The sequence below is a fragment of the Saccopteryx bilineata genome, chromosome 2, assembly GCF_036850765.1.
Source record: "Saccopteryx bilineata isolate mSacBil1 chromosome 2, mSacBil1_pri_phased_curated, whole genome shotgun sequence".
NCBI lineage: Eukaryota > Metazoa > Chordata > Mammalia > Chiroptera > Emballonuridae > Saccopteryx > Saccopteryx bilineata.
Window position 1 is genome coordinate 97326899 of NC_089491.1, and position 25980 is coordinate 97352878.

Sequence of the window (25980 nt, forward strand, 5' to 3'; positions counted from 1 at the left end):
AGCACGTGACACAACCTTCTGAACTTTCGTTTTATGTTTGGGGAAATCATGACTGCGCCTCCGCGGCAGGTCCTTGCAGGGACTGAAGGCGGTAGCACAGGTGGCTCAGAGAGACGCTCGCAATGCCAACAGCCGCGTTCAGCTGGCGGGAGCCTAGCGGGGCGACACTGGAGGAAGTGGAGGCGGCCGCGGGGACGGGGGCGGTGGCGATAGCGAAGCCGACGGGGGAGGGAGATGCCACAAGGAACAGGACGCCGTGGGGGATGCCGGGGCGGGGCGGGGCACGGAGGTGTTCCCGGGGCGGGGACGGGGACCTGTTGCTTATAGGCGTCCCCAGGACTCACAGCGGGACCTGCCTTGTGCCAGCCACACTCCGAGAGCGCGGACACTCAGCGACCGTGGCCCGACCTCCCGCCGCCCAGCGCGTAGCAGCCTGGCCTCAGCATGACGGACCGGTCGGCCTTCGATACGGACATTGTTACCCTGACCCGCTTCGTCATGGAGGAGGGCAGGAAGGCCCGTGGCACGGGCGAGATGACCCAGCTGCTCAACGCGCTCTGCACCGCCGTCAAAGCCATCTCCACGGCGGTGCGCAAGGCTGGCATCGCCAACCTGTGAGTCAGGCTTCAGGCCGCCAGGCCCTGTCCCGTCTGTCTGTCCAGCTGGGGGTGTGCCTGGCATCTGAGGTCTGGTCCTCTGACTCTCCCGCTGTCAGCCTGTCAGCCTGTCTGACAGCTGGAAGGCTCTCTTCCTCCTTCCCTGCCTCCCTCTCTCCATTTCCCTCTCTCCAGAGGTTTGCACTCAGTCACTGGTTCCTCCTCTCTCCAGCTAGCAGGTGCCCACCGGAAAGCCTGTCACCCCACCATAACGTGTCTCCATCCTGCAGCTCCTTCATAAGGCCGAGCAGCCTGTCTTGTCTGAGACACCTGTCAGGTTCTTCCGGGTGAAACTGGTTGGTCATACTTATCCTAGCCTCACACAGGAAAGTGCTGGACAGTGCCTTCTTTTCCCTTCTCTTCTTTGATCTCCTTCACTCCCTATGGAATTGGGGTCTCAAGTTGGGTTTCTAAGCCATTATCTCCTGGAGCCTAAATAAGTCCTGTTAGGAGGCAGGGAAGCCACAGGCAGCCTGGGAGGAAGCCGGCATGCCCAGCGCTCTCAGGAGCAGCAAGGTTGTGTGCAAAGGGTGCACGCAGTAGGTCCCACAGGGGCTGGACTCTGCATTTCTAAGAAGATCTTAGGTTGGTCTGCACATTACCTTGTGTGCAGCAAACGACTCACAGGACATGGGGGTTCAAAGTCCACTTTCTTGTGAGGCTTTTGTAAGTTTTGTAAGGCTTACACAAATTCTCTCTGACTTATTCTGATGTGCAGGAGTATTTCATATTTATCTGGTCCTCACTTAGCTGAAAGCGACCTGGGTTTTCAGATTGCCCCCACTCCTTCCTAACATTTCAACTCTCAGGGACACTATGAAAGCTGTGCAGGGTGTTCAGAGCTGATCTGAGGAAGCATAACCCCTGCAACCTGGTTTCCCTTTCTGATAAACCGTTTGGCTCCAGTCCCACAGTACAGATTGCTGACTCTTAAGAAAGGTGTGTGTTGTTGCCCTTCTTTTTAGGTGGCAAGCAAGGATGTGCCTGGCTGGGAGAGGGACTGGGCCAGGTATGTGGGGAAGGTGGTGACTCCGTCACTGTTTCACCTGTGGCTCTCTTAATAACACATTTCCAGGGAGCCTTTGCTTTAGGAAACATACTCAGTTAAAATCTACTTCAAATTGAATTTATAACAGGTAGGGAAGGCCTCATAGCTGTATCTGTCTTTGAGAAAAAAGGGCCTTTAAAAAAAAGGAGTACTTGTCATTTCCTATATTATTTTAGAAGTGTGTCCATACCTTTAAAACTTCCAGAGAAACTTGGAAATGCAAGATCTGCTTTGAGGTGCATATATCCCACCTTTCAAGAACCCTCAGATAGCCTGACCAGGCGGTGGTGCATGAATAGAACATTGAACTAGGACCTGGGTTCGAAACCCTGAGGTCACCAGCTTAAGCGCGGGCTCACAAGCTTCAGCGTGGTGCCCAAGGTCACTGGCTTGAGCAAGAGGTCACTCGCTCTGCTGTAGCCCCCCAGTCAAGGCACATACGAGAAATCAATCAATAAACAACTAAGGTGCCACAATGAAGAATTGATGCTTCTCTTCTCTCTCCCTTCCTGTCTGTCTGTCCCTATCTGTCCCTCTCTCTGCTCTCTCTCTCTCTCTCTCATAAATAAATAGAACCCTCAGTGAGACCTGGACAAAGGATACTAATTTTGGCTTTTTTTTTTTTTTTTTTTTTCATTTTTCTGAAGCTGGAAACAGGGAGAGACAGTCAGACAGACTCCCGCATGCGCCCGACCGGGATCCACCCGGCACGCCCACCAGGGGCGGTGCTCTGCCCCCCAGGGGGCGATGCTCTGCCCATCCTGGGCGTCGCCATATTGCGACCAGAGCCACTCTAGCGCCTGAGGCAGAGGCCACAGAGCCATCCCCAGCGCCCGGGCCATCTTTGCTCCAATGGAGCCTTGGCTGCAGGAGGGGAAGAGAGAGACAGAGAGGAAAGCGCGGCGGAGGGGTGGAGAAGCAAATGGGCGCTTCTCCTATGTGCCCTGGCCGGGAATCGAACCCGGGTCCTCCGCACGCTAGGCCGACGCTCTACCGCTGAGCCAACCGGCCAGGGCCAATTTTGGCTTTTTGAAATGTGTATATTTTAAAAAATAAATAGTGGTGGATACTAGGTTTTAAAAATGTTATTGTTATCATTATAAACTACTTAATAAGATGCAGTCATTGACAAAAATTCAAACCACTCAAAAGAGCACAAAGAGAAAAGTAAAACCCACCTCTATCCATTCTCTGGGGTGCCCTCCATTAATAATGTATGGGTTATTTTCTCAGATACTTGTTCATACTCATATAAGTTTATATATGATATAGATTTACATACATCTACATGTAAATAGAAAACAAAATGGGCTCACAGTTAACATATTTCTGCAGTTTGCCTTCATCATTCAACAATATATGATGACCATGTAGCAGGACATCTAAATCCGCCTCCTTCATTTTTTTTATTTTATTTTTTTGTATTTTTCTGAAGCTGGAAACGGGGAGAGACAGTCAGACAGACTCCCGCATGCACCCGACCGGGATCCACCCGGCACGCCTACCAGGGGGCGATGCTCTGCCCCTCCAGGGCGTCGCTCTGCCGCGACCAGAGCCACTCTAGCGCCCTGGGCAGAGGCCAAGGAGCCATCCCCAGCGCCCGGGCCATCTTTGCTCCAATGGAGCCTTGGCTGCGGGAGGGGAAGAGAGAGACATAGAGGAAGGAGGGGGTGGGGTGGAGAAGCAAATGGGCGCTTCTCCTATGTGCCCTGGCCGGGAATCGAACCGGGGTCCCCCGTAAGCCAGGCCGACGCTCTACCGCTGAGCCAACCGCCCAGGGACCGCCTCCTTCATTTTAACTGTTGCTAGTGTTTCATTGCACGAATGCATCGTGAGCCGTTTTACTCTTCCCCGATGTTAGCACACTTCACTGCTCTTTGATTATTTCAGTGTTGTTTTTGTGGAACAGGGGTTGATGCCTGGCCATGTGGGCAGCCGACAAGGACCACACCCAGACACTTAAATACTGAAGTACCCCGGTGGGAAAATAAGAGTTTGGCTGTCTCAGTACAGTGTGCAGTCAGAGAAGCGGCAATAAGACAAGATCTCAAGTCAGTGCTCCCAATTACATTCATCATTGGCTTTGATGTCTTGGGTGAAAAGGTTAGCGTGCCTTCAGATAGCTTATTAGTGCCGAAGACTCGCCCTGGACGGGTGTGCACCCAGAATGACGGATGTTTGCTGATTTGCAGGAACCTCACAAGAGCCAGTTTCTGGAGCTCAGTCATGATGTCTCAGCAGGGAGACTTTAGGAATTTCAGCAAAGAGCCCAACAAGGTTGCTTGTGCTCGCGCGCGCGTGCTCTCTCTCTGTCAACCAGCAGTTGCTCTTTAACCATTTTTCTTGCTCTTAATAAGATATTTATAGAGTCATAGAGTTTTAACCTGAAAACCTGAGGATCACCTGGTTCCACCCTTCTTTGCACAGAAGAGGACCCCAAGACTGGGGATGACAAGGTGCCCTGGCCTGTGGTCTAGGTTGGGCTCTTTTCACTAAACCACACATTTCCTCTTTTATTATTTTAGAAATCAGTTAAACTTGACCCAACTCTAAGTCTCAACCATTAATTACTTTTTTTTTTTGTATTTTTCCAAAGTTAGAAGCCGGGAGGCAGTCAGACAGACTCCCGCATGCACCCGACTGAGATCCACCCAGCACGCCCACTAGGGGGCGATGCTCTGCCCATCTAGGGCGTCACTTCGTTGTGGCCGGAGCCATTCTAGCGCCTGAGGTGGAGGCCATGGAGCCATCCCCCAGCGCCCAGGCTAACTTTGCTCCAATGAAGCCTTGGCTGCAGGAGGGGAGGAGAGAGAGAGAGAGAGAGGAAGAAGGGGGGAGGGGTGGAGAAGCAGATGGGTGCTTCTCCAGTGTGCCCTGACCGGTAATCAAACCTGGAACTTCCACACACTGGGCCGATGTTCTACCGCTGAGCCAACCAGCCAGGGCTAATTACATTTTTTATTTGAATTACAACTTGTATCTCAAGAAGCCATTGCCTCAGAGCCAGCCTGTTTCTGAAGCCAGTCCTCTGTGCTTCTGGCTCCTCCCCCCACTGTCAGCAGAGGTGAGGGGCAGCCAGCTGTCTGGTCTCCCCCTGAGACCAGTCTGCAGCCTTCTGTTCTAGCGTGAGACCAGTCTGCAGCCTGCAGGTGGATCTGATGAGTTCACTGTTCAAATTCCAGTGCCCCTCATTTCTCTGTTACTATTCCTTTGGGTGAAGGTGGTCCTCCAGTGTCTTAGGCTTTTGCTTTAGGCATGGTCAGTTGACTTCCCTTTGTACCTGTTTCCAAGTCACTGTTTGAAGAATTCACTGATTCTATTGAACACCCACAATATATAAAGTTCTAGAGAGCCTGAGAGATAAGACTGACACAGAGCTTATGCTGTAGGAAAAATACAAACATAGAATTAGTTCTAAAACAAAGTAGAGATTCTGAAAGATGTTTTCTTAGAAGTGTCAAAAATACAATATAGATGCAAAGAATCAAGAAGCATCTAGATGGGAATCTCTCAAAAATATTTTTTTGTTGTTTTCATTCCTTAGTGGTTGCCCACATGCAGGGCAACAGGCCTGTATTTCAGGCTAGACCATTATATGTGGAAACAATGTTGCCAGCTCAGATCAGTGATAGGAAACCTCCTCCCCTCATACTAAGGTGGTATCCAGAACAGTTGCTTGAATATAAGGGGTCCTCTCAGTGTTGATGGAAGAAAATAATAAATAACTTCAGTTTTACTTTTGGGATTACAGGTCATTTAATACATACATACATACAGGTCATTTAATAATACATTCAGTTTATCTTCAAATTTGCAGAGTATATGACATAAAACTTTGGGATACTTTATCACATTTATTTTATATTTTTTGAATTTGTGTCTTTGTATTTCCAAAGACTGAACTGTAACTTCCTTTTCATACCAGAAGCAGAGCCAGCCACACTCCACCCTGTTTGTCCACTTTGCTCAGAGTGAACCCCAGCGAAGGCTGGGGGTTGTGATCTTTAAAAGCTGCTCTGGTTGGTGCCTCTCCTTCAATGTGTTACTGATGTGACCCTTGGACGTTCTCAACTGGGTGAATGGTTGGTCATTTACCTTCAAATCAATTAATAACAAACAAGTCGGTGTCACCTTGGACTTTAGCGATAAGGATTAAATAATAATCTGTCTGCCTTTCTCTTCCATTGGGTGCTTTCCCACATGGTTTTTGTATGTGTGCTATCTGAAGTGCTACCTGGGTTGGATGCCATGTGGCATTAGGAGGAAATACTGTAATCTGACGTTAGCAAATCAAGAAAGTTATTGAGAGTTCTTCCCTAAGTGTGGCGCTGGCTCCGGTCGTTGTCTTTAGGGCTGTGCTTCAGAAATTAGAAATCACAGACTCTGGCTGTGAAATGGTTAGCTCCATTCCAGAAACAATGTGACGATTTAAAGACAATGTGAATATTTAATCCGAATTTCTAAGGATATTAAATACTGGCCAAACTAACCTATTCTTCTAAGGAGTTCCCCATCATATTAACTGAAGTGACTTAAAGTTTTTGTCAGCTCTTCACTGAGGTTTATAGTAAAAGTAAAAGAAGAGATCTATTAGACAAGTTTTCTAATCAATTTTTGTTCCTCACACTTGCATCTCTAGGGGTTTAAAAAGGAATAGCCACAAGGGCTTAAACCCTGACAGGAGGATTCTCCCAACCCCAAGCTACTAGGGCTGATAATGTGAATGAAATGGAAGTGAAATGTTGTAAGCATCTCAAATGAAATAATACCCGCAGTGAGAGCTGGAGTGCGCTCTTCTGTTGCTTGTTACCTGTGGCACAGTTCCGCACTGGCTGTCTTCCCAGGACTTGCCTGTGGAACTGGTTTAGAGGTCTTCGTTTCAGCTCCACCTCATCCATCAACATTTATTTGGTGGATGCCTGGGGGTTGGGGGTGGGGGCTCCATTAAGAACAATGGTGGCTGCAGTTAAGCTGTTGTGAACCAGGTGCATCACACAGATCAGCCCTCATACTTACAAAGCTGGGAAACAGAAATAATCCATCAGGAAGCTGAGACACCTTGATGCATAATCAGTGAAAAAGAAAGGCCGGATTAGGACTCAGGTCTCTGGTGCTGTGTTCTTGCCGGAACCTGCCTTGCATGGTTGTATGACCGCCAGGGGAGTTTGGGATGAACGTGGGACAAGAACATTTCTTGCTCACTTGCCAAGCTCTGTTCTAGCCTTTTATCTAGATCAGCTCATTTACTGCCCCTATTATATATACTGTGGTGTAGATATACCTAATTCCCATTTTTCAGATGAAGAACTAAAGGTCAGAGATGCTAAGTGACTTGCCCAGGGTTGCTTAGCATCTGGTGGGCAGAGCTGGGATTTGGACCTCCATGGTCTAGAGTCCCTGCCCATGATGGTGCCTTCACGTCTGTGATAACTTGCATTTAGAAAAAGCTTCCTGGGCAAATCAAGTCACTGGCTCAGTCACAGCTAAGGTCCCTGTCGCTGCTTGAGCAGTGCCCACCTGCTCCTGGCTCCTTTTCTGCATGGGTGGGGAAAGGAGGTAAGTCTAGAGGTTTACAGCTTGCTCAGGTCAACCCATTTCTTCAATCTTTTGACTTGTTTCTCTTTCTCTATATTAATTGTAAGGCACAGTTGACCTCTGGAAGACTTTTTTACAGAGTTTGTGATGATTTCCCCATATCCCTGCAGCCTCATTTGCTGCTTGGTTCTGGCTCTGGGGAGCAGCATTGGGAACTGAGCTAAGAACGAGTGGATGTGGGGAGTGTCCCCACAGTGTCCATCCTGCAGCAGTTCATGCGGCCTCACCCAACTCCCATCAGAAACAGGTGATGCCACCCTCTGTCACCCAAGGGCAGGGGTCAATTTAGAATTCTGGAGCAGTAGTGGAGAACTCAGCTAGTGTGGTCTTGGCTGGACAAGTCAGCTGCCCTGACACTGACGGTAACCTCTCATAGTCCATGGCTTGATCTAGGGCTATAGAACTTTCTTCTCACTTTTGTTTGCCCAACTGCTGAGTATACAAGCTCAGAAAATATGGTCCACTGCATCAGGGACTCTTTCACTTGCATTCAGTTCCCCTAAACAAACAGTGGGGACTCTGCATTTGGGACACAGTCATAGGGAAACCAGTCCGTCCTTGAACGGGGCTGGGAGGGAACTGCTGGCTCAGGAGCACCACCAACGAGGGGCTGCCTTGCAGGGCCCTCTCCTCTGGGTTTCCTCTTCCTTCGTTTCGGAGTTCCCTGAATCCACGGGGGAAAGACCAGGAGGTTTAAGAAGTTATGCAAATATGCACAGAGTACCCCTTCCCATTTGGAAATGTGTGAAAAACAAAATTCCTGTTTTCTGTGTATAAATTTCTTACATGAAGCTATTTGGTGGAGTCATTACTCCTAGACTTATTTGGGTTGCTTTAGGGTGTTTTTATGCCTCCCTCTTTTTAATGAAAAAGATTCAAGGTATCATTCAGTTTGAAGAGCTCCTTTGCAGTGAGACCTTCCTTAACCATCTAATCCCTCTCTCCCGCTTCCCCCCACCCTCACTATACTCAGGCATCTTGTTTCATTTTATTAGGGCACTGGTCACTATCTGACATTATCTTATTCATTCAGAAGCGCTTATTTGTTTCTTGTTCGTCTCACTCAGTAAACTATAAGCTCCATGAGGCCAGTGATATCACCTGCCTTGTTCTGCACTGTAACCCCAGCACTCAGGGCAGTTTCTGGGGCATGCTGGGTACCCAGTAAATAGTTGTGGCATAAAGGAACACTCACACAGCTCCACTAGGAGCTGGCTGGCCTTCACCCTTCTTACTAAGTGAGATGCCCGAACTGGTGGAACATGGGCCACAGTGTGAAATAGTCCCTTCCTGTACCTGCTTTGTCCTTCTGCCCCAGCTTTCCCCGGGGCCTTCCCAACAAGCCTTCCCTTTCGGGGATCATGCCAGTGGCTTCCCCGGCACCCCAAAGTGTGGACAACCTTAGGAGTTGGTCACTGCTGTACACATTCCTTCAGACACAGTTCCTCTCTTCTCGGTGAATGCCATTCATTCAGTCATCAAACACTGAGGGCTTACTGTGTGCTGAAAATTGGGACACTGGGGGAAAACACGGCCTCTGTCCTCATCCTCCTGGAAGAAAAGGATAAGCAACCACACCAGCGTGAGGTGGATGAAGCCAGGGATTGCCTGCACCCATGTTCCTCTCAGCACATTCAGATCCTGAATGAGAGCTCCCTTTGGAGATGGAACTAACATGAGGCATCAGAACTGTGCAAAGTACACGTTAGCACCTGCAGTCCTCGGACAGCTTCACAGGGAACCATTGCTTCCGTGGGCAAAGGCAGGGCAAAGGAGGCTCAGTGAGGGCGAGGGGCTTGCGGAGTGCAGGTCCGAGCTGGGTCTCTGTCATGACATCCATGCTCTTTCGATCAGTGCCGCTGTCCTCCTGAATTCGCAGTGACTTTGATCAATGACGCCTTTGGCTAGGAAGGACTGATGATCAGTGCCAGCAGGGCCAGTGAGGGAGAGGTATTTCTGTCAGTGGCCCTGCCAAGCCCCCCAGCTCCACCCAGAGTCTGGCTGCCTCCTCTCTCGACTGACATCAGTCTCACAGGCAAGGCGAGGGAGAGATCATGTGGAGTAAGAACAAGAAGCTCAGGGACACGGCGTCACTCCTTTTCCCGGCCTGGAGAAACAGCGTCTGGTTCCTCCAGCCCTCCTCCCACTTCTCCCGCTTCATCTTCTTATTTCATGAGTAAAGGACCAAAGGACCAGTGAGACCTGCGGCTTAGCCTGCGTCTCTGGGAAAAACTGGACAGTGGAGTGTGAGATCATGGAGTGACGACCCGGAGGGAGTCAGGCCAGATGAGACACTGGGGTTTGGACGATTTCTGGGATTGGTGCAGAGTTGTCCAGCCAGAGACATACAAGTCAGGTTCAGAGAAAATGCATTCTGGGGAGCTGAGGCAATGGATGCCATGACAGGCAGTTTTCAGGCCAGTGCTCCCAGAAATGTGGCCAAGGGTGGGGCTGTGCCCTTGTCACCCACTCCCTGCTGTTCCGCACTACTCTACATTCTGGCTCTTTCTGTCCCACATCCAGTCTCTCATCTGTCCCATCCCAATGCAACCTTTCCCCTCCCTTCGGTGTTCCTATCCAAGCCCAGGCTATGACAACCCTCTTCTTCCCTCATCCTAACAAACCAGGCTGCATTTTGGACTAGTCAGTGGGATTCTGAGAATTCCACAATTACTGACTTGAAAATAAAGTAGAATTTCTAGACTTCCTAGTCCAGGGTCGGGAACCTATGGTTCACGAGCCAGATGTGGCTCTTTTGATGGCTCATCTGGCTCACAGACAAATCTTTAATAAAAAAAAATGTTAAAAATATAAAACATTCTCATGTATTACAATCCATTCATTTCCTACCGCTCATGTTCATGGTTGTGGGTGGCTGGAACCAATCACAGTTGTCCTCTGGGACAACATTAAATTTTAATTGGATAATGTGTAAAGTACACAGGTCGTTGTATGGCTCTCACGGAATTACATTTTAAAATATGTGGTGTTCATGGATCTCTCAGCCAAAAAGGTTCTTGACCCCTGTCCTTGTCCCTCCAGCTTTTAGGTCTCCTGCCAGCCAGAGGCAGGGTGTGCCAATGAGAGAGCCCTGGCCTGGGGGCCCCAGTGAGCTCTCCTCTGTTCTGCTGCTCTGGTTTGGAAAAGCCTGTTGCTGTCTCAGAGTAAGCTCCTGCCTGCCTCTGTGAACTGAGGTGGTGAGCCAGTCGGTATCTTTTCTTTAAGGATGCTTTCAGCTATAAAACCACAGACTCCCTTGGCTTCACTCACATCTCAGGCTCTCTCCTACCCAGAAGGTTTCTTTGCTTGCTGTGTCTCTCAACCGATTAAACATTAACCCATGCATTCAGGGGTAAAAACTGGTTCTGGGGAAAGGTGAAAAACATCAATCTTTTTGTGTGTAAAACACAAAAAGTGTACAATTTGTAAACAGATATGTGCCATATCTTCAGTATTAAAATTGAAGTTTTATAAAGGAGTGTTAGTGGAAAAAGTCTTAAGAGCCTTTTTAGAGGCCATAATGAAAAATAAAAGGTTGAGAAACAGAGATCTAACCACAAAGGTGCTGGGTACCATGACAGGTGTTGGATAGATGAATGACAGTGTTTCCTTCCCATTCAGAGGGATGGTCATCCTCCTTGTTCTTCTAAACCATGCGTCTTTCTTCTGACTCTCACTACAGGCCACCTTCAGTGGGTTTATAGGCACAGTTACATAATCTGGTGGTCACAGCTTATATCTTTGTGGCTTTTCTTCCCTCCAGCTATGGAATTGCTGGTTCTACCAATGTGACAGGCGATCAAGTGAAGAAGCTGGATGTCCTCTCCAATGACCTGGTTGTCAACGTGTTACGGTCATCCTTTGCAACATGTGTTCTTGTGTCAGAAGAAGATAAAGAAGCCATAATTATAGAACCTGAGAAAAGGGTAGGTCTGAATTTTTATCATCTGGGGTTTTAATGTAAACATTTTTCTCCCTAGCTTCCTAAGTTACTCGAATCGTTCAGCCAAGCTGCATTCCTAGGAGTCACCCTAGGCTGCTCTCAAACTATGAGTCATCATTCCACAGATTCATCCTCACTACCACATCTCAGACTGCAGTCCCTTGTATACCTTACCATCTTAGTCCATGCCATTATCACATCTCTGGTGGGACCATACATGGGAGAGACTCATATATACTCATACTCATCTCCTAACTTTTTATTGTCATGTTCAAGGCTCTTCATAATCTGGCTTCTGTTAACGACTTCTTTTTCTTCATCTCCATCCACTGAACTCTCAACCTTTACACCCAACCAATCTAAACTTTTAAGAATTCCTGCCACTGATTTATACATTGGAATCCATTTGGAAGCCTATTCATCCGATTGTTTCTTGAGAGCGGAGAATGAATTATATTCTTCTCTGTTTCTTGGCATCTAGCATAATATCTGGCCCATTGTAGGGAGCTCAGTAATAAATTATTGTTGCAAAAGGGAATGGAAAGAGTCTATCCAGCTTTTATAGAACAACAATCATATGATAATAAAAAGAAACTTTTGAAATGAGGAGTGCAGTTATATGGGCTTACGTACTACTTTTCCCAGTTTGAGATGATTTGGGAACTTGGAAGAGTAGAATTAGAAAGAAGTAATCAGAAGATGAACTTAAAGAGGCTGACTAGTACCCAATCTTGACCTTTTGAAGAGTGTGGGGAGCAACATCCAATTGTTTTACATCCTTCCTAAAAAAGTACTACATGTCATATTCAAAGTTTATGTTGTTCTCTGTTGGACTTCTCAAGGTATGTGGAAGTTTCAGACATGTGGGTTGAATTTCTTGTTCAATATTTCCTATCCGTCAGCCCAATTGCTCTGACTACAATAATGGGCGTGTTCTTGTTGTCCAGGTGATAGTTTCTCCTGCATTACCCAGGGTGATTGGTTAAGAGGTGGTCAGGGAATCGAGAATTGTCTTAATTTGATGCAGAAATTTAAAAACCACATCCTCCTAAAGTAGCTAATTTGGAGATGAAAAACCCCCAACGGTGTGCTGATAAACTGGTTCTATCTTGAAAAAAAAAATCTCTGATTTGTTATAATTGCCAATATCAACTTTGTAAATACTCACCCATAGTTGGTTTCAAACTGCCATCACTGAAAACAGAGTTGGGAAGAGATGTGCACAGTAAGCTCTCGTGACAGTTACCAGCCAGCTCCAGAGTACCACTGACAATCCCATCCAGAGAGCGGATCTTTGGTGGTTTCCTGCAACAGAGAATAATTTCCTCTGGGAATTCCAGATGGGATGTTGTTGAAAACTCGGTGCACTGCAACTCCAAGTGTCATCTATTAGGCCTGCATGTGAAGTTTGTTATAGAAATTCATGTTGCCTTTGCTGCATTTAAGGAATTATATGTCTTATTTCCCTAATAAATAAAAAGAAGTAAATGACTAACTTTGTTTCTCTTCTTCCTTTGGCTGCCAGGAAACTCATACCAAAATTATGATTCAGCTATATCAATAGTGTACAAAATTAAGACATTTATCTATATTTATCACCTTTGTCTACACCTATTTTAAGTTGTATTTTCTCTGCTTAATGATGATTTGATATATATAGCTGTTGTGGTTTTCATTCTGTATGCCACTCATAGCTTCCATGACAGAGTATAAATAAGACTCACATTTCTTGAACTTCCCCTAGATTCCTTTTTTTAATCCCCTTACTGCATACATTCTCTTTTGTCATAATGTGTTTATTTGTAAAGTAAAGTTGTATTTTCCTTTATCTCTTTTATTGCTCAGGGGAAATATGTGGTCTGTTTTGATCCCCTGGATGGATCTTCCAACATTGACTGCCTTGTGTCCATTGGAACCATTTTTGGCATCTACAGAAAGGTAAAATGCAGCGTCTCAAGCTTCTGACTTGGGGTCAAGAGGAAAGTTAAGGTTGAGTGTCCAGTCCTGTTTCACTATTGGAGCAGCCAGATGTATATCGTGAAACTCTGTGAGGCTTGGCATGGGTTTATGTCTTGAGTTCTAACTTTGTCGGCATTAGCTGCATAGTGAAGATCCATTCAATTGTTTGTTTTTTTAGTGAGAGGCGGGAAGGCAGAGAGATAGACTCTCACATGCACCCTGACCAGGATCCACCCAGCAAGCCCACTAGGGGGTGATGATCTGCCCATCTGGGACCACTCCTCCTTTGCTCAGCAACTGAGCCAGTTTTTTAGCACCTGAGGCAGGGGCCACAGTCCATGGAGCCTTCCTCAGTGCCTACCCAAGACCAGCTTGCTCAAACTAATCAAGCTGTGGCTATGGGAGGGGAAGAGAGAGAGAGAGGAAGAGAGGGAAAGGGGAGGGGTGGAGAAGCAGATAGTTGCTTCTCTTGTGTGTCTTGACTGGGAATCGAACTCAGGACATCCACACACCTGGCTGACACTCTACCACTGAGCCAATAGGCCAGGGCTCCATTAAGTTGTTAAAAGAAAATGTAGTAAAGTGTGATTGGGAAGAGAAAGATAGTTTACTTACAACTGTATCATGCTTCCTTTTATAATAGAAAATAAAATAAAAATTAACAGAAACAGTATAGGGTAGTTAGAGTGGTGATGTTATGTGAACTGAGAATTGTGAGAATGTGACAATAGAGACTGTATATGTCAAAATTGTCTCTTAAATCCTCTAAACCAGAGGTCTGCAAACTATGACCCTCCCCAAGGCCAAATTCAGCCTATTGCTTGATTTTCATGGCATATGAGCAAAATGGAACCCTTCTACATTTTTTTTTTTGTATTTTTCTGAAGCTGGAAACGGGGAGAGACAGTCAGACAGACTCCCACATGCACCCGACCGGGATCCACCTGGCACACCCACCAGGGGGCGATGCTCTGCCCCTCCGGGGCGCCGCTCTGTTGTGACCAGAGCCACTCGAGCGCCCAGGGCAGAGGCCAAGGAGCCATCCCCAGCGCCCGGGCCATCTTTGCTCCAATGGAGCCTTGGCTGCGGGAGGGGAAGAGAGAGACAGAGAGGAAGGAGAGGGGGATGGGTGGAGAAGCAGATGGGCGCTTCTCCTGTGTGCCCTGGCCAGGAATCAAACCCGGGACTTCTGCACGCCAAGCCGACGCTCTACCGCTGAGCCAACTGGCCAGGGCCCCTTCTACATTTTTTAATGGCTGGGAAAAAAACTAAAGAATATTTCATGGCCCATAACATTTATATGAAATTAAATTTTTGCTTTTGCTAAATAAAAATTTAATGGCACAGGTTCAGCTCATTTGTTTACATGGCAGGGCTCAGTGGTCATGGTAGAGATCGTGTGATGGGAAAGCCTACAGGGTTTACTGTCTGTCTGCTTATGGAAAGAGTCTGCTACAACGTAGGGACCTGGATCCCTGCCCTGGGTCTTTTACCTGTGTGACCTAGGCAGGTAACTCTACCTCTAGAGCCTCTCTTTCCTTCTTTTTCTTAGGTGCTGTGTGTGTGTGTGTGTGAGAGAGAGAGAGAGAGAGAGAGAGAGAGAGAATGTAGTCGTGGGCAAGTGCTTAATTATACAAACAAAATGGAATGCATACCTGTGGGCCCATCATAACACATGAAATCTGAAATATGTCATCTTGGCTTCAGCCCTTCTTACTTAATTTAGAAATAAAACCTCACAGATGCCATTGAGGCTGAGTCAGTTTCTTTATCTTAATGGACAAGGTGGCTGGTTGAGCTGACCGCAGAAGTTTCTTCCCATCCCCCTGTTTTAGAACATAATTTAAGTAGTGAGACCCCAACTTTTACTTCACTGTTCAAAGTGACTTGTTGTCTTGTATTGCATATAATGTTCTTTCAAATATATGGAAGTGAGGACCACCATGGGGTAGTTACCTTTTGTCACTGGCATGTATTTTGCTTTTGTCTTGGCTGCGAGGGATATCCACACAAAGTCAGTTTGAGTAACAGAAGAGTCTAATGCGCACACCAGAAAGGCAAAGGCAAGAACTTATCTATTTTTCAAGCCAACCATGAAATATACCATTCCTGTTATAGGCATGGAGGCAGATAATTGTACCTGCAAAGTATCAGATCTACAGTATATCAAAAAAGGTTTGTAGCAAAAGTCTTCATGTGAAGGAAGACTGCTGGTTAATAACACAACCAAAACTAAAGCAGTGTAAGCCTGACCAGTGGTGGCGCAGTGGAAAGAGCATCCACCTGGGATGCTGAGGTCCCAGGTTCAAAACCCCAAGGTTGCCTATTTGAGCACGAGCTTGCCAGCTTAAGTGTGGGATTATCAACATGATCCCATGGTCACTGGCTTGAAGCCCAAGGTTCTTGGCTTGAGCCCAAGGTTGTTAGTTTGAGCAGAAGGTCGTGGCTTGAGCAAGGGGTCACTGGTTCAGATGAAGCCCCTGGGTCAAGACATGTATGAGAAGCAATCAATGAACAACTAAAGTGGCACAACTAAGAGTTGATGCTTCTCATCTCTCTCCCTTCCTGTCTCTGTCTCTGTCTCTCTCTCTTGCACATGCTAAAGAAAAAAATATGACTGTGATACTGTCTTTAAGTCACTTCAGGTTTCAAAAGCCTTTTGATTGAAACCATTTGAGGGCTTACGGGGCATAAATATTGATGTGCCTGATGTTTCAAAGGTTACCTTTCCTGGTTTCTGCTGGGATGGTTCTGGGCTAGAATTGAGTTGCCCAGGGCCCCTGCTGAGAGGCATAGCATCTGCGACAACAGTATTAGGCCTTGCCCACGCAATGCCTGGAAACGGGCTCTGAAGGGACCTTGAAGGGCACGTGGAACACTCCAGTGTTCCATGCAGTTCCTGCTGCAGCACCTCAGGAGGGGTCATTCAGCCTCTGGCTGGTGACACACCAGAAAGGGATGTAATTTCCCCTCAGATGTTGGGCAACCATCACAGTTAGAATGTCCAAATATTGAGTCTTCTTATTGTCATGTGGCTTTTAGAACATCAGAAAATAAGACTCTTTTACATGTTTTAAAGTGGCTTTCCTGCCCTCCCTTAAAAAAAATTCTTTAAGCTAAACATCTTTCATATGTGATCATTTTTAGGCATCTCGCAAGCATGGTCACCCTCTACTGGACACATTATAATTTGCAATGTTCTTTAAAACCTCCAGTCCCCATAACTCAAAGCAGAGTTTTAAAAGTGTCCTAGCAGCTTCAGAATTCAACTTATTTCCCTTAACTAAGCACAGGGAGATGTATTAATTGTAGCTATATGGAATAATTGCTATTAATAATAGCTTCCTGACAGTGACACTATCTCTGTGGGACTTTGGGCAAGGTAACCACTCTATGCTTTTTGTTTCCATATGCATAAAAGAGAAATACTAAAAATTAAGTATAATACACTGAAAATAGTGCCTGGCACATAAAAAGTGCTCAATAAATTGTAGCTATTAATATTACTAGTGTTATTTTGTGTATTAAGATTCAATGGACAGCCCTGGCCGGGTGGCTCAGTGGACAAAGTGTCAACCTGGAGAACCAGAGGTCGTGGGTTCAACCCCAGTCAGGGTACATACAAGAAGTAGTCAGCCTGATCAGGCAGTGGCACAGTGGATAGAGCATCAGACTAGGATGCGGAAGACCCAGGTTCAAAACCCCAGGGTTGCCAGCTTGAGGACAGGCTCATCTGTTTTGAGCAAGGCTCACCAGCTTGAGCCCAAGGTCGCTGGCTTGAGCAAGGGGTCACTCGGTCTGCTGTAGCCCCTAGGTCAAGGCACATATGAGAAAGCAATCAATGAACAACTAAGATGCCACAGTGAAGAATTGATGCTTCTCATCTCTCTCCCTTCTGATCTGTCTGTCCTTTTCTGTCCCTCTCTGTCTCTGAAGCCAAAAAAAAAAAAAAAAAAAAAAGCAATCAGTGAGTGCACAACTAAATGGAACAACTAAGTGGAATGGTGAGTTGATGCTTCTCTCTCTTTCTCTCTCTCCTTTTTCCCCCTCACTCTCAAATCAATGGAAATTTAAAAAAAAAAAAATTCAATGGACAGTATCACAACTCTAACTTAATAAAGGAAGGAAGGAGGGAGGAAAAAGAAAATTGGTTCACATAACTAAAAAGCCCAGTGGGTAGACCTGCTTTGGGTGCAGCTGCATTCAGGGACTCAGACCTCCTACTCAGGAGACACTTCCTGTTTTTCTCTACTGCTTCCCTCCTCTGTGGTAACAAGATGGCTGCCAACAGCTCTAGGCTCACACCCAATCCTCCTAGCAGCTCAAACAGAAAACTCAAGCCTCTTTTCCAACAGTTCCAACAAGAATATCCTCTCACTGGCTCTGATTGGCTTGGCTTAGGTTACGTGCAATCCCTCAACCAATCACTGTAGCCTGAAGCATGTCATTGGTCAGGCCAAGGTCACGTGCCAACCCTTGGAGCTGAAAGGGAGAGAGGTAGTCTCTTAAGGATGATTAAGATGTAGTTATCAGCAGGAGGGTAAGAGATGCTGGCCAGGCAAAACCAGCCCATCTTCAGCACAGATTCTGAACTCCTTGAGGCAGGGACATTATCTAATGCAGATGGTCTCTGGGCAACACTTTCAAAAGTTACAGGAAGAAATTACACTGAATGTTTTTGCTGGAATGACCTTCTTCAACATCATGGTGTAGGTGCCCTTACTCTCAGCTGCTGGGATCTCCAGTTGGAAAAGAATAAATAAAATTGGCAGAAATTGCCCGTTTTCACTTTTGTTTAAATTTAAGTAGTGAGTGTTCAAGCTGAAAGATTTGTTTGAGGCGGTTCTGAGGAACGAAGAAGCCAACTGTGTGTTAATAAAGAAGGTAATTATCAGTTAGCAATCTCTGGCTAGGAGCCATCTCCTTCAGCGTTCAGTTCCCTGATATTAGGCAAACTGTGGGTCAAATGCCCTAGTGGGCTGTGTTTTTTAACAAAAGGAAAAGATTAGAGTGCATATCATGTGTGAATATTGTTTTGCTACATTTCTGTAGTTGTGTGTGCATGTGAGTGTGTGTTATACTGGTTTGTGATGGAAAATGTATTTCTTACTGTGGGTCATGGTCAAAAAATGGGAAGCAACTGCCGTACTTTGTTAATGACTCTGGAGAGATGTTCCAAGTTCTGTTATTTCTGAGAATCCTTTGATGTGTGAGTGATGTGGACCACACTGCCCACTGGGGGATGGGCTGCGACTGGCAGGGACTCCTGAAATTGATCTCCTTGCCAGACTCACAGCCCTCCAACCCAGTCTTAATTTGTTTAAAGAAATATGGAGCAGGCAGGTGAAGGACATTGATGCCTATAGTAACGTTAAATTAGCAGGAGCTGGCAAGAAGGCATCCTCTTTTCTGAAAGTGAAAATAGAGAAGTGAGGGAATATCCAGTGAGTGAGACTGGAGGCGGTAACTGGAAGGAGGACCCAGCTGCAGACGTGGGGTGCGGGAAGGCTGCTGTGGTCCTATAATCAGGTCTCACCAGCTTGTGAGGGAAGGTGCCCCGAAGAAGATACCTATTTCATCAGGAAAGCACCTTGATAATGCATCTTGATAATGATTGAACTGATAAAAAGAAAAATATTTTGTTCTCTTTCTTGTCCTAGACCTCTGCCGATGAGCCTTCTGAGAAGGACGCGCTGCAGCCAGGCCGGAACCTGGTGGCCGCCGGCTACGCGCTCTACGGCAGCGCCACCATGTTGGTCCTGGCCATGGCGTGTGGTGTCAACTGCTTCATGCTGGACCCGGTGAGAGACTCTGTCAGGGGTTGGGTGCTGGGCTGATGGCTGTGAGTGAGCATCTGTTATGGGAGGCAGGGGTGCATAGAGGTGGGAGACAAAGTCTATGGAGGGACAGAGGTGGGGTGGAGAAGTGAGCGAAATGGAGGACAACGTGCATATCATGAGAAGATTACTGAGGTGAGAAATAATACCTGTCCAGGGCATAAAAGAGGGCCTCTGTTTCAAGATGAAATCTTTAGAACAGACATTACTCAGTTGACTCAAATGCCTGTCGAGGCCAGGCAAGCCATATAAATGAATCAGTGTGCTGGGGAAGGCAGGTCAGGGGTGACCTTGCAGACGGTGGTGAATTGGACTAAGGAACAGTAACAACTGCCAAAGCTTCCAATGTTTAAGAAACACCACTTTTTTTTTTTTTAATAAAAATGTGATGTTTCTGGATTTGTAAAACACTGTGCTAGCCAACTAAAACACATTAATGCACCCAATGGGGCCTATAGACGGTCCGTCCACCACCCGCCGTATTCATGACCAGCTTCTCTTCCTGATGTGAACAGGTATCCCAACGCGAACAGCTACCATATTTATTTGATGTGCACACGCACGCAGACCTTCAGTTAACCTCGACAGTTTTGACAAGGCTTTGATGAACTCAAGGATGTGAAAATTAAAAAAAATAAATAAATGAAGATAATTCCTTAGTCCACCTTATAGAGAAAAGCCTTATGGAGAGAAGCCCAAGGTGTCATGAAAAATACTCATTAGCAGTTTTAATTTGCAGATAATTTCTTCTACACATGTATTAATTAGGGTTATTTACTGAGTTAGATGACAGTTTTAACAGAACGGATAAATTAGGGAAAGAAATCTTTTTAAATATCTGGTGCAACTACAGTAAATCCACCATTGAATACAGGCTCCATAGGGTAATATTTACTAGGTCAGTTTGTTCATTATGCGTCTGGTCCAGTGTCCCAAGGGGAAAAGAGTTGGGTTCATAAACCTTTTAGTTTTAACAATGTTGTTGGATGACATTAATGAAACATGTTGTCTGTTCGGTGTGTTTTGCTGACGAGGTGCACATGAGGACAGGCAGCCGGCCGTAATCCGGAGAGGACAGGTTGCTCGTGGCGAGGCCCTGGGTTCTGTGTGTGGCAGGTCATTGAATCAATGTGGGCCGCCTTTGTCCCTTGCACTCTTGCACAACTGGACTTTGCCTCCTTGGAAGCACCGGGACTTAATAAATAAACAAGGGTGGGGGCATGGCACTAGTTGAAGCCTCCCAGTGAGGTGGCCTCACAGAAAACCGTGGCGGATCCAGAGCACAGTTCACTCAGAGCCCGGGGTGCAGTTTCTGCAACCACTGACAAGTGCCAGCTGATTTGATCATCTCATTAGACACTTCCTTCTTCCCTGACATTCTTCTGGTGACTTTGCTGTCACCTTTGCGTGGACGGACATGTAGAAAAAAAAATTTAATCTCTTCTTGTTTCCAGATTGCAGACTGGTGTCTCTGGGAGTAAGTTTCTGTGTATCTGATAGTCTGTTGCCCTCCTCATGCCTAAGGGCCACTCTGTGTTTGGGAGGACGATGCAGGCCCACTGTCCTATGGCCCTGCTAGCTGCCCTCCCGAGGGGGGGGGGGGAATTGAGCCTCAGACCGGTTTAGCCTTTTCTTTTCATTTTGGCTTGCTGCAAGGACAGGCTGAAGGTTTCTCTAAAAAAGGAAAAAACCCAACAGCTATATTTGCATTGTTAGCAGGCTTTAACTTTGGGTCTCTTGTCTCCGTGTAAGGGAGACGCCCCTCCTCCTCCTCCTGGCGCTCCGGCAGATACCTGCGTGGGTGTCTGCAAAGCACGGCTGCGTTAGCTCCGCGGCACCTGGTGTGCAATCACTTCATTTTTCAGACTCTTTTTGGTAAAGATATTTAGTTATTTACTTGTTTTTCTGATCATAAAAGAATATTTCTACATATTTGTGGTCAAAGTAGTTGGAAATACAAAAAAAAAAAAAAAGGAAAAAAAAGATGAATCTCTCACAATGACACATTTCAGGGACCACTGTTAATTCCAATCTCTGCTCTCCTCTCCTCCATCCCTCCTGGCGCTCCATATTGGCGAGAACCCATCTTTCCTGTGGAAACGGATGGCTGGGGAGAGACCTAACTCTTGCCTCCATGGAGCAGCCTCCTCCCCCAGTGAGCAGAGCCCCAGTCACCTTCTTATCAGTGACACACAGGAGTCCCAAGCAATCCCCAGGCCAGAGCAATAGGAGTTATATGACACTTTTCCTCCAAATTCCAATCTGTTTTGAAGAACCTCAGCTCTGAAGGCACCAGCTTAGCCCAACTCTTGGGAAGATGCTCTGAGGAACACTTTGTGAGTCGCTGCGCAAAGGCACCTGAAGTTACTACATATGCTGTGTGTCAGAACTCAGGACACTACTCTTTTCCACAGCAGCACAAAGAAGAGAAATGTCCTCCAGGTAGAAACAGAAAGCTGGAGCAGTCCAGAGCGCTTGGGGATAGCTCAGCTGTCCTTCTCTGACACCCTGCCTTCTGTCTGCACCATCGACTACGTATCTTACGTTGTTTTGGATACACAGTTCTTATTCCCCCTGAGGGTTTGCTGCTGTTTTACATATATCTCCCTCCATTTTGTATATTTTCTTTTCTTTTAGCAAGAGACAAAGAGAGAAAGAGAGGAGACAGAGAGAGGGACAGACAGGAAAAGAGAGAGATGAGAAGCATCAACTCATAGTTGTGGCACCTTATTTGTTTATTGATTAATTTCTCATATGTGCCTTGACCCAGGGGTGGGGAGGGCTCCAGCCAAGCTAGTGACCCCAGTGACCTTGGGACCAAGCTAGCGAGCTCGGGGTTTCGAACCTGGATCCTCAGTGTCTCAGGCCAACGCTCTAACTACTGTGCTATCACTTGGTCAGGCATCTTTCTTCTTTTACTGAAGCCTTTTAAAAACAAAATCAAAAGTCATCTCCCCTGTCAACGTCTCCATCCTTTGTCCTTTCCCCCAGTTCCTTTTCACTAGTTTCACCGAGGACTCTTCTTCGCCTGGCCCTACTCACAGTTCTTGGAGAGGCAGGCAGGAGTCACCAGTGACCTGGCCATGAGCATCCTGTGCTGGTGATCATTTCACAGTGAATACAAATATCAAATCACTGTGTTGTGCCCCAGAAACTGATACTATATGTCAGTTGTACTTCAGTAAGAAAAGCCCATAGAACAAAACACCAAGCTTCTTGTACTGATGCGTGGGTGTGGGTGCAGGCCTTGCTCCCCTGCCCCCAGCCTCACGCAGCCTGCTGCTCCCTCACAGAAGCCAGGGGAGCGGACTCATCCCCTCTCCTTCCCTCCATCCTGTTTCACAGGCCATTGGAGAGTTCATTCTGGTGGACAAGGATGTGAAGATCAAGAAGAAAGGGAACATCTACAGCCTCAATGAGGGCTATGCCAAGGACTTTGACCCTGCTGTCACAGAGTATGTCCAGAGGAAGAAGTTCCCCCCAGTAAGTTGGGGCCCGGGGGGGAGGGGCCTCTGAGCTAGGCAGAACTCTGCCGATTCCTGATTTACCCCGGAGGGGAAGGTGCAGAGGTGAACACAGTTTGAATTCCACTGTGCACTGACCCCGTGATTAAGTTCCCACCTAGGTACTGGGCACTGGAACCCCTGCCCTGGGATGTCGCAGTAGGAAGGTCTGTTTCATACTTTTGCCACTTTCTCTTGGCAGAATAAAATCAGGATAATTAAGCCAGCTGGATCAGTGAATTCATGGCAATAAAACATGTTCACTTCTGGGGTCCATGATTCTAGATTGTACAAAATCTAGGATCTTGCGCCCAGGAACCAGCCCCACAGCATCTGACAAATTTCTATCAGTTGTCTCAAGATTGAAGGTGTCCATCTTGGTATCTCTGAGTTACAAATTACTGAACAAGAAGAAAGGAAATGGCTCTCTGCAGAGCTGGTCCTATGTGGAAATATCCCATTTTGTCATACCCCCGTCAATGCCACTGATGGCTGCTGTGTCCGAGAAGGAAGTCCACATGTTGTTAGCCTGGCATTAGGGCCCTCAGAGCTGGCCCCAGGCTCTCTTTCCAGCCCTATCGCCTCTCCTCCCACCGTGCCTGGGATTCCCCTCATGCCCGCCCCGCCCCCACCGCTCAGCCACTGACCCCAGGCAGAAGCATCTGCTACTCTGAGCCCTGTTTGCCTGCACACATTCCTCCCCAGGATGGAAGCCCAGCCCTTGCCCAGGCCTCTCGGTTTGGCAAAATCTTTCTTAACCTGAAAGGTTCTGCGAAGTGGTACCATTTTTGTGATGCCTGCCCCAACCCTATAGCCTCCTCAGGGCTTCTGAGGGTAACGTACCCACTGTAAGATGTATGAGAGGCTGTCTCCATTATTCCATTTTCTGCTCCTTGGGAACAGGATTTTTTATCACATTTCCTAGCAAAGACCTAAGCACATACCGTGTAGGTGCTCACTAAACAGTTGTTGAATCGAATAAGTGCAGAGGACACACAGAGAACTTCCCTTTCTTTTCTGCAACCCTAATTATTACTGATCTTAACCTTGTAGGATAATTCGGCCCCTTACGGATCTAGGTATGTGGGCTCCATGGTGGCTGATGTCCACCGCACCCTGGTCTATGGAGGGATCTTTCTGTACCCAGCGAACAAGAAGAGCCCCAAAGGAAAGGTAAGCGGATTTCACTTGCAGCCTGGGGATTTGACTGAGGAAGAAGGAAATGTAATGGTAGCTGTTAGACTCTGCAGTGGATGCTAAGGATGTCTGTGGCACATTCTCATCTAGATTAAAGATTGTCCTGGTTAAAGCCAGGTGATTTCAGCTAAAAATGGCCTTTGCAGAGCCTTACATTGCTAAAGAGAAGAAATAGTGTTATGGTCGGTGGGGAAAGGGTGAAACAAAAAGTGCTCAGGGGTTCCAGTGGTTTGGCTTGAACAAAATAAATTCCATTCATAAAGAGAAATGAAACAGTCCAGCCCCATTACCGAGGCAGCAAATCAAATATGTATTCCAAATAGAGGCTTTCTTTGACTGCTTTCTAAAGGCATAAAATAGAAATAACTAACGAGCCGACATTTGCTGCTAGGAAAATGGTACCTTTCTAGGAAAGGAAAGAGTCTCAGGGGAAACCTAGAGCTTTTAGGTAAGCCATTACCACAGACTGCACCATGAATGCCCCCGGCATCTGTGCACCCGCGGGGTGGGCTGTGCTGCTGAGGCCGGCTAAGCGGCACCCCACAGAGGGACAGTGCTTCCTTCCTAAGTATTGTCTTTTTGTTTTTTCCAATAGACAAAGTGTCCTTTTTTTAATATGGGAGAACGAGTGGGAACAACAATCACCATAAGATAGTTAGAAATCTGAATATTCAGATATGTTCAGATCTCTGCTTAAGCATCGGGTGTCCATCTCCCTGAAGGCGTTCTTACTGACTTCCAGCACCACTCTTGTCACGGGCACCTCGAGTGTCCAAACCCAAGTGATTAGCCAGCTTTACAGCACTTTCCTCTAATGTCTCAAAAAAATTGTACCTTAACATGACTACTCTGAGGTTCCTTCTTTTTTTTCAGTTTTGCAAATCTGGCCATGACACCTGTGTGGAAAAGAGTCAGGAAACACCTGCAAAAAGCTGTCTGCGCAGTAGGCAGACTGCATGAAAATACGTACAATAAAAAACTGAATATTGAAAAGTAAATGCCAATGCATATAATATAGTAAATCCCAACCCTCAAGCCTTGGGAGAATTATAAAAGGAATGTGTAGAGGGTTGCAAACAATATTACACTGTTTGGAGGAGCCAGTCTGCTTTCCAGATGTCTGCAGCCAGACATAACCATGAATTTTTGTATGCTTTTAGAATAGGCAAAGCTCCATCCAAAACACACATAGAATCACTCATTAGGTCCAGTTTCCAAGCTATAAAGAGAAGGGAGCCATCAGTTTTGCCAATATGTCATTCAGTCCTGAGTCCAGGTGGTCTGTCTCATATTTGCTTCAAGCAATCTATTCCTGCCTCTGGCTTGATGAATGGCTTAATTTAACCAAATGGCTAAATTAACCATTTGGTCTTATATGCAACCTTGGTGTGTGTGTGTGTGTGTGTGTGTGTGTGCGCGCGCGCGCACGCGCGCGCTGGGGGGTGCTTTTACAACCTCATAGAAGAAAAGGGGGAGTATCAGTTACCTTGGAAACTTGCTCAAGCTCAGCACTGTTTTGCTATGGAATAAATCCGCTTTCTATGTAATGCCTTCTGGTGTGAAGACGCGGCTCTCGGCTCTTGTTTTCCAGTTGAGACTGCTATACGAATGTAACCCAATGGCCTACATTATGGAGAAGGCGGGAGGATTGGCTACCACTGGGAAGGAAGCTATTCTGGACATCGTTCCCACTGACATCCACCAGAGGGCGCCAATCATCTTGGGGTCTCCTGAAGACGTGAGAGAGTTCTTGGAGATCTCTAAGAAGCATGCTGCCAAATGAAGAGCTGACCTTGCCCTCACCAAAAAATAAATACCACAAAAAAACCCCAAAATCCCCAAAAAAACCTTTTATCTGGACTTTTAGCTCACATGGCGCTACCCTGACTGTGCATTATATATTCCTAGACAGCAGAAATAAAAAACACAGGTATCTTCACCATTAAATGCTGTTTAACACCTCGTACTACCTAACCAAAATGCTATCCATATAGTGCCACTGATGGTCAAGATATATTTTGAATAGATAGAGGAGAAGTAAACTTTTTCTAAAATAAACTTTTTCTAAAAATAGTTTTCATTGGTTTGTGTCAAATAATAACAGTAATAACAACAGTTAATGCACATAACATTAGGTGACATTTAATCTTCACAGCAACCTCATGAATTAAATGCTATGAATAACTCATTACACCACTACATGACGATGGAATGGAGGACAGAGAGGTAAAGTAATCTGGCC

General features: G+C 46.5%; 1 protein-coding gene across 1 annotated transcript; it reads left to right on the plus strand.

Moving 5' to 3' along the window:
• The first annotated feature begins 330 nt into the window (after positions 1 to 330).
• On the plus strand, positions 331 to 25811 carry FBP1 (fructose-bisphosphatase 1). The gene is made up of 7 exons (XM_066257433.1): positions 331 to 614; positions 11063 to 11225; positions 13088 to 13180; positions 18862 to 19002; positions 22384 to 22521; positions 23595 to 23714; positions 25330 to 25811. The coding sequence occupies exons 1-7, from the start codon at positions 445 to 447 to the stop codon at positions 25519 to 25521; spliced, it is 1017 nt and encodes a 338-aa protein (XP_066113530.1). The 5' UTR covers positions 331 to 444; the 3' UTR covers positions 25522 to 25811.
• Positions 25812 to 25980: the final 169 nt, after the last annotated feature.

Excerpts from the sequence above, each read along its gene's own strand:
- FBP1 (XM_066257433.1), top strand. The coding sequence starts at position 445 with ATGACGGACCGGTCGGCCTTCGATACGGACATTGTTACCCTGACCCGC. Across the intron at positions 13,181-18,861 it reads TTTTTGGCATCTACAGAAAG|ACCTCTGCCGATGAGCCTTC; the intron begins GTAAAATGCAGC and ends TTCTTGTCCTAG. Across the intron at positions 22,522-23,594 it reads AGAGGAAGAAGTTCCCCCCA|GATAATTCGGCCCCTTACGG; the intron begins GTAAGTTGGGGC and ends TTAACCTTGTAG.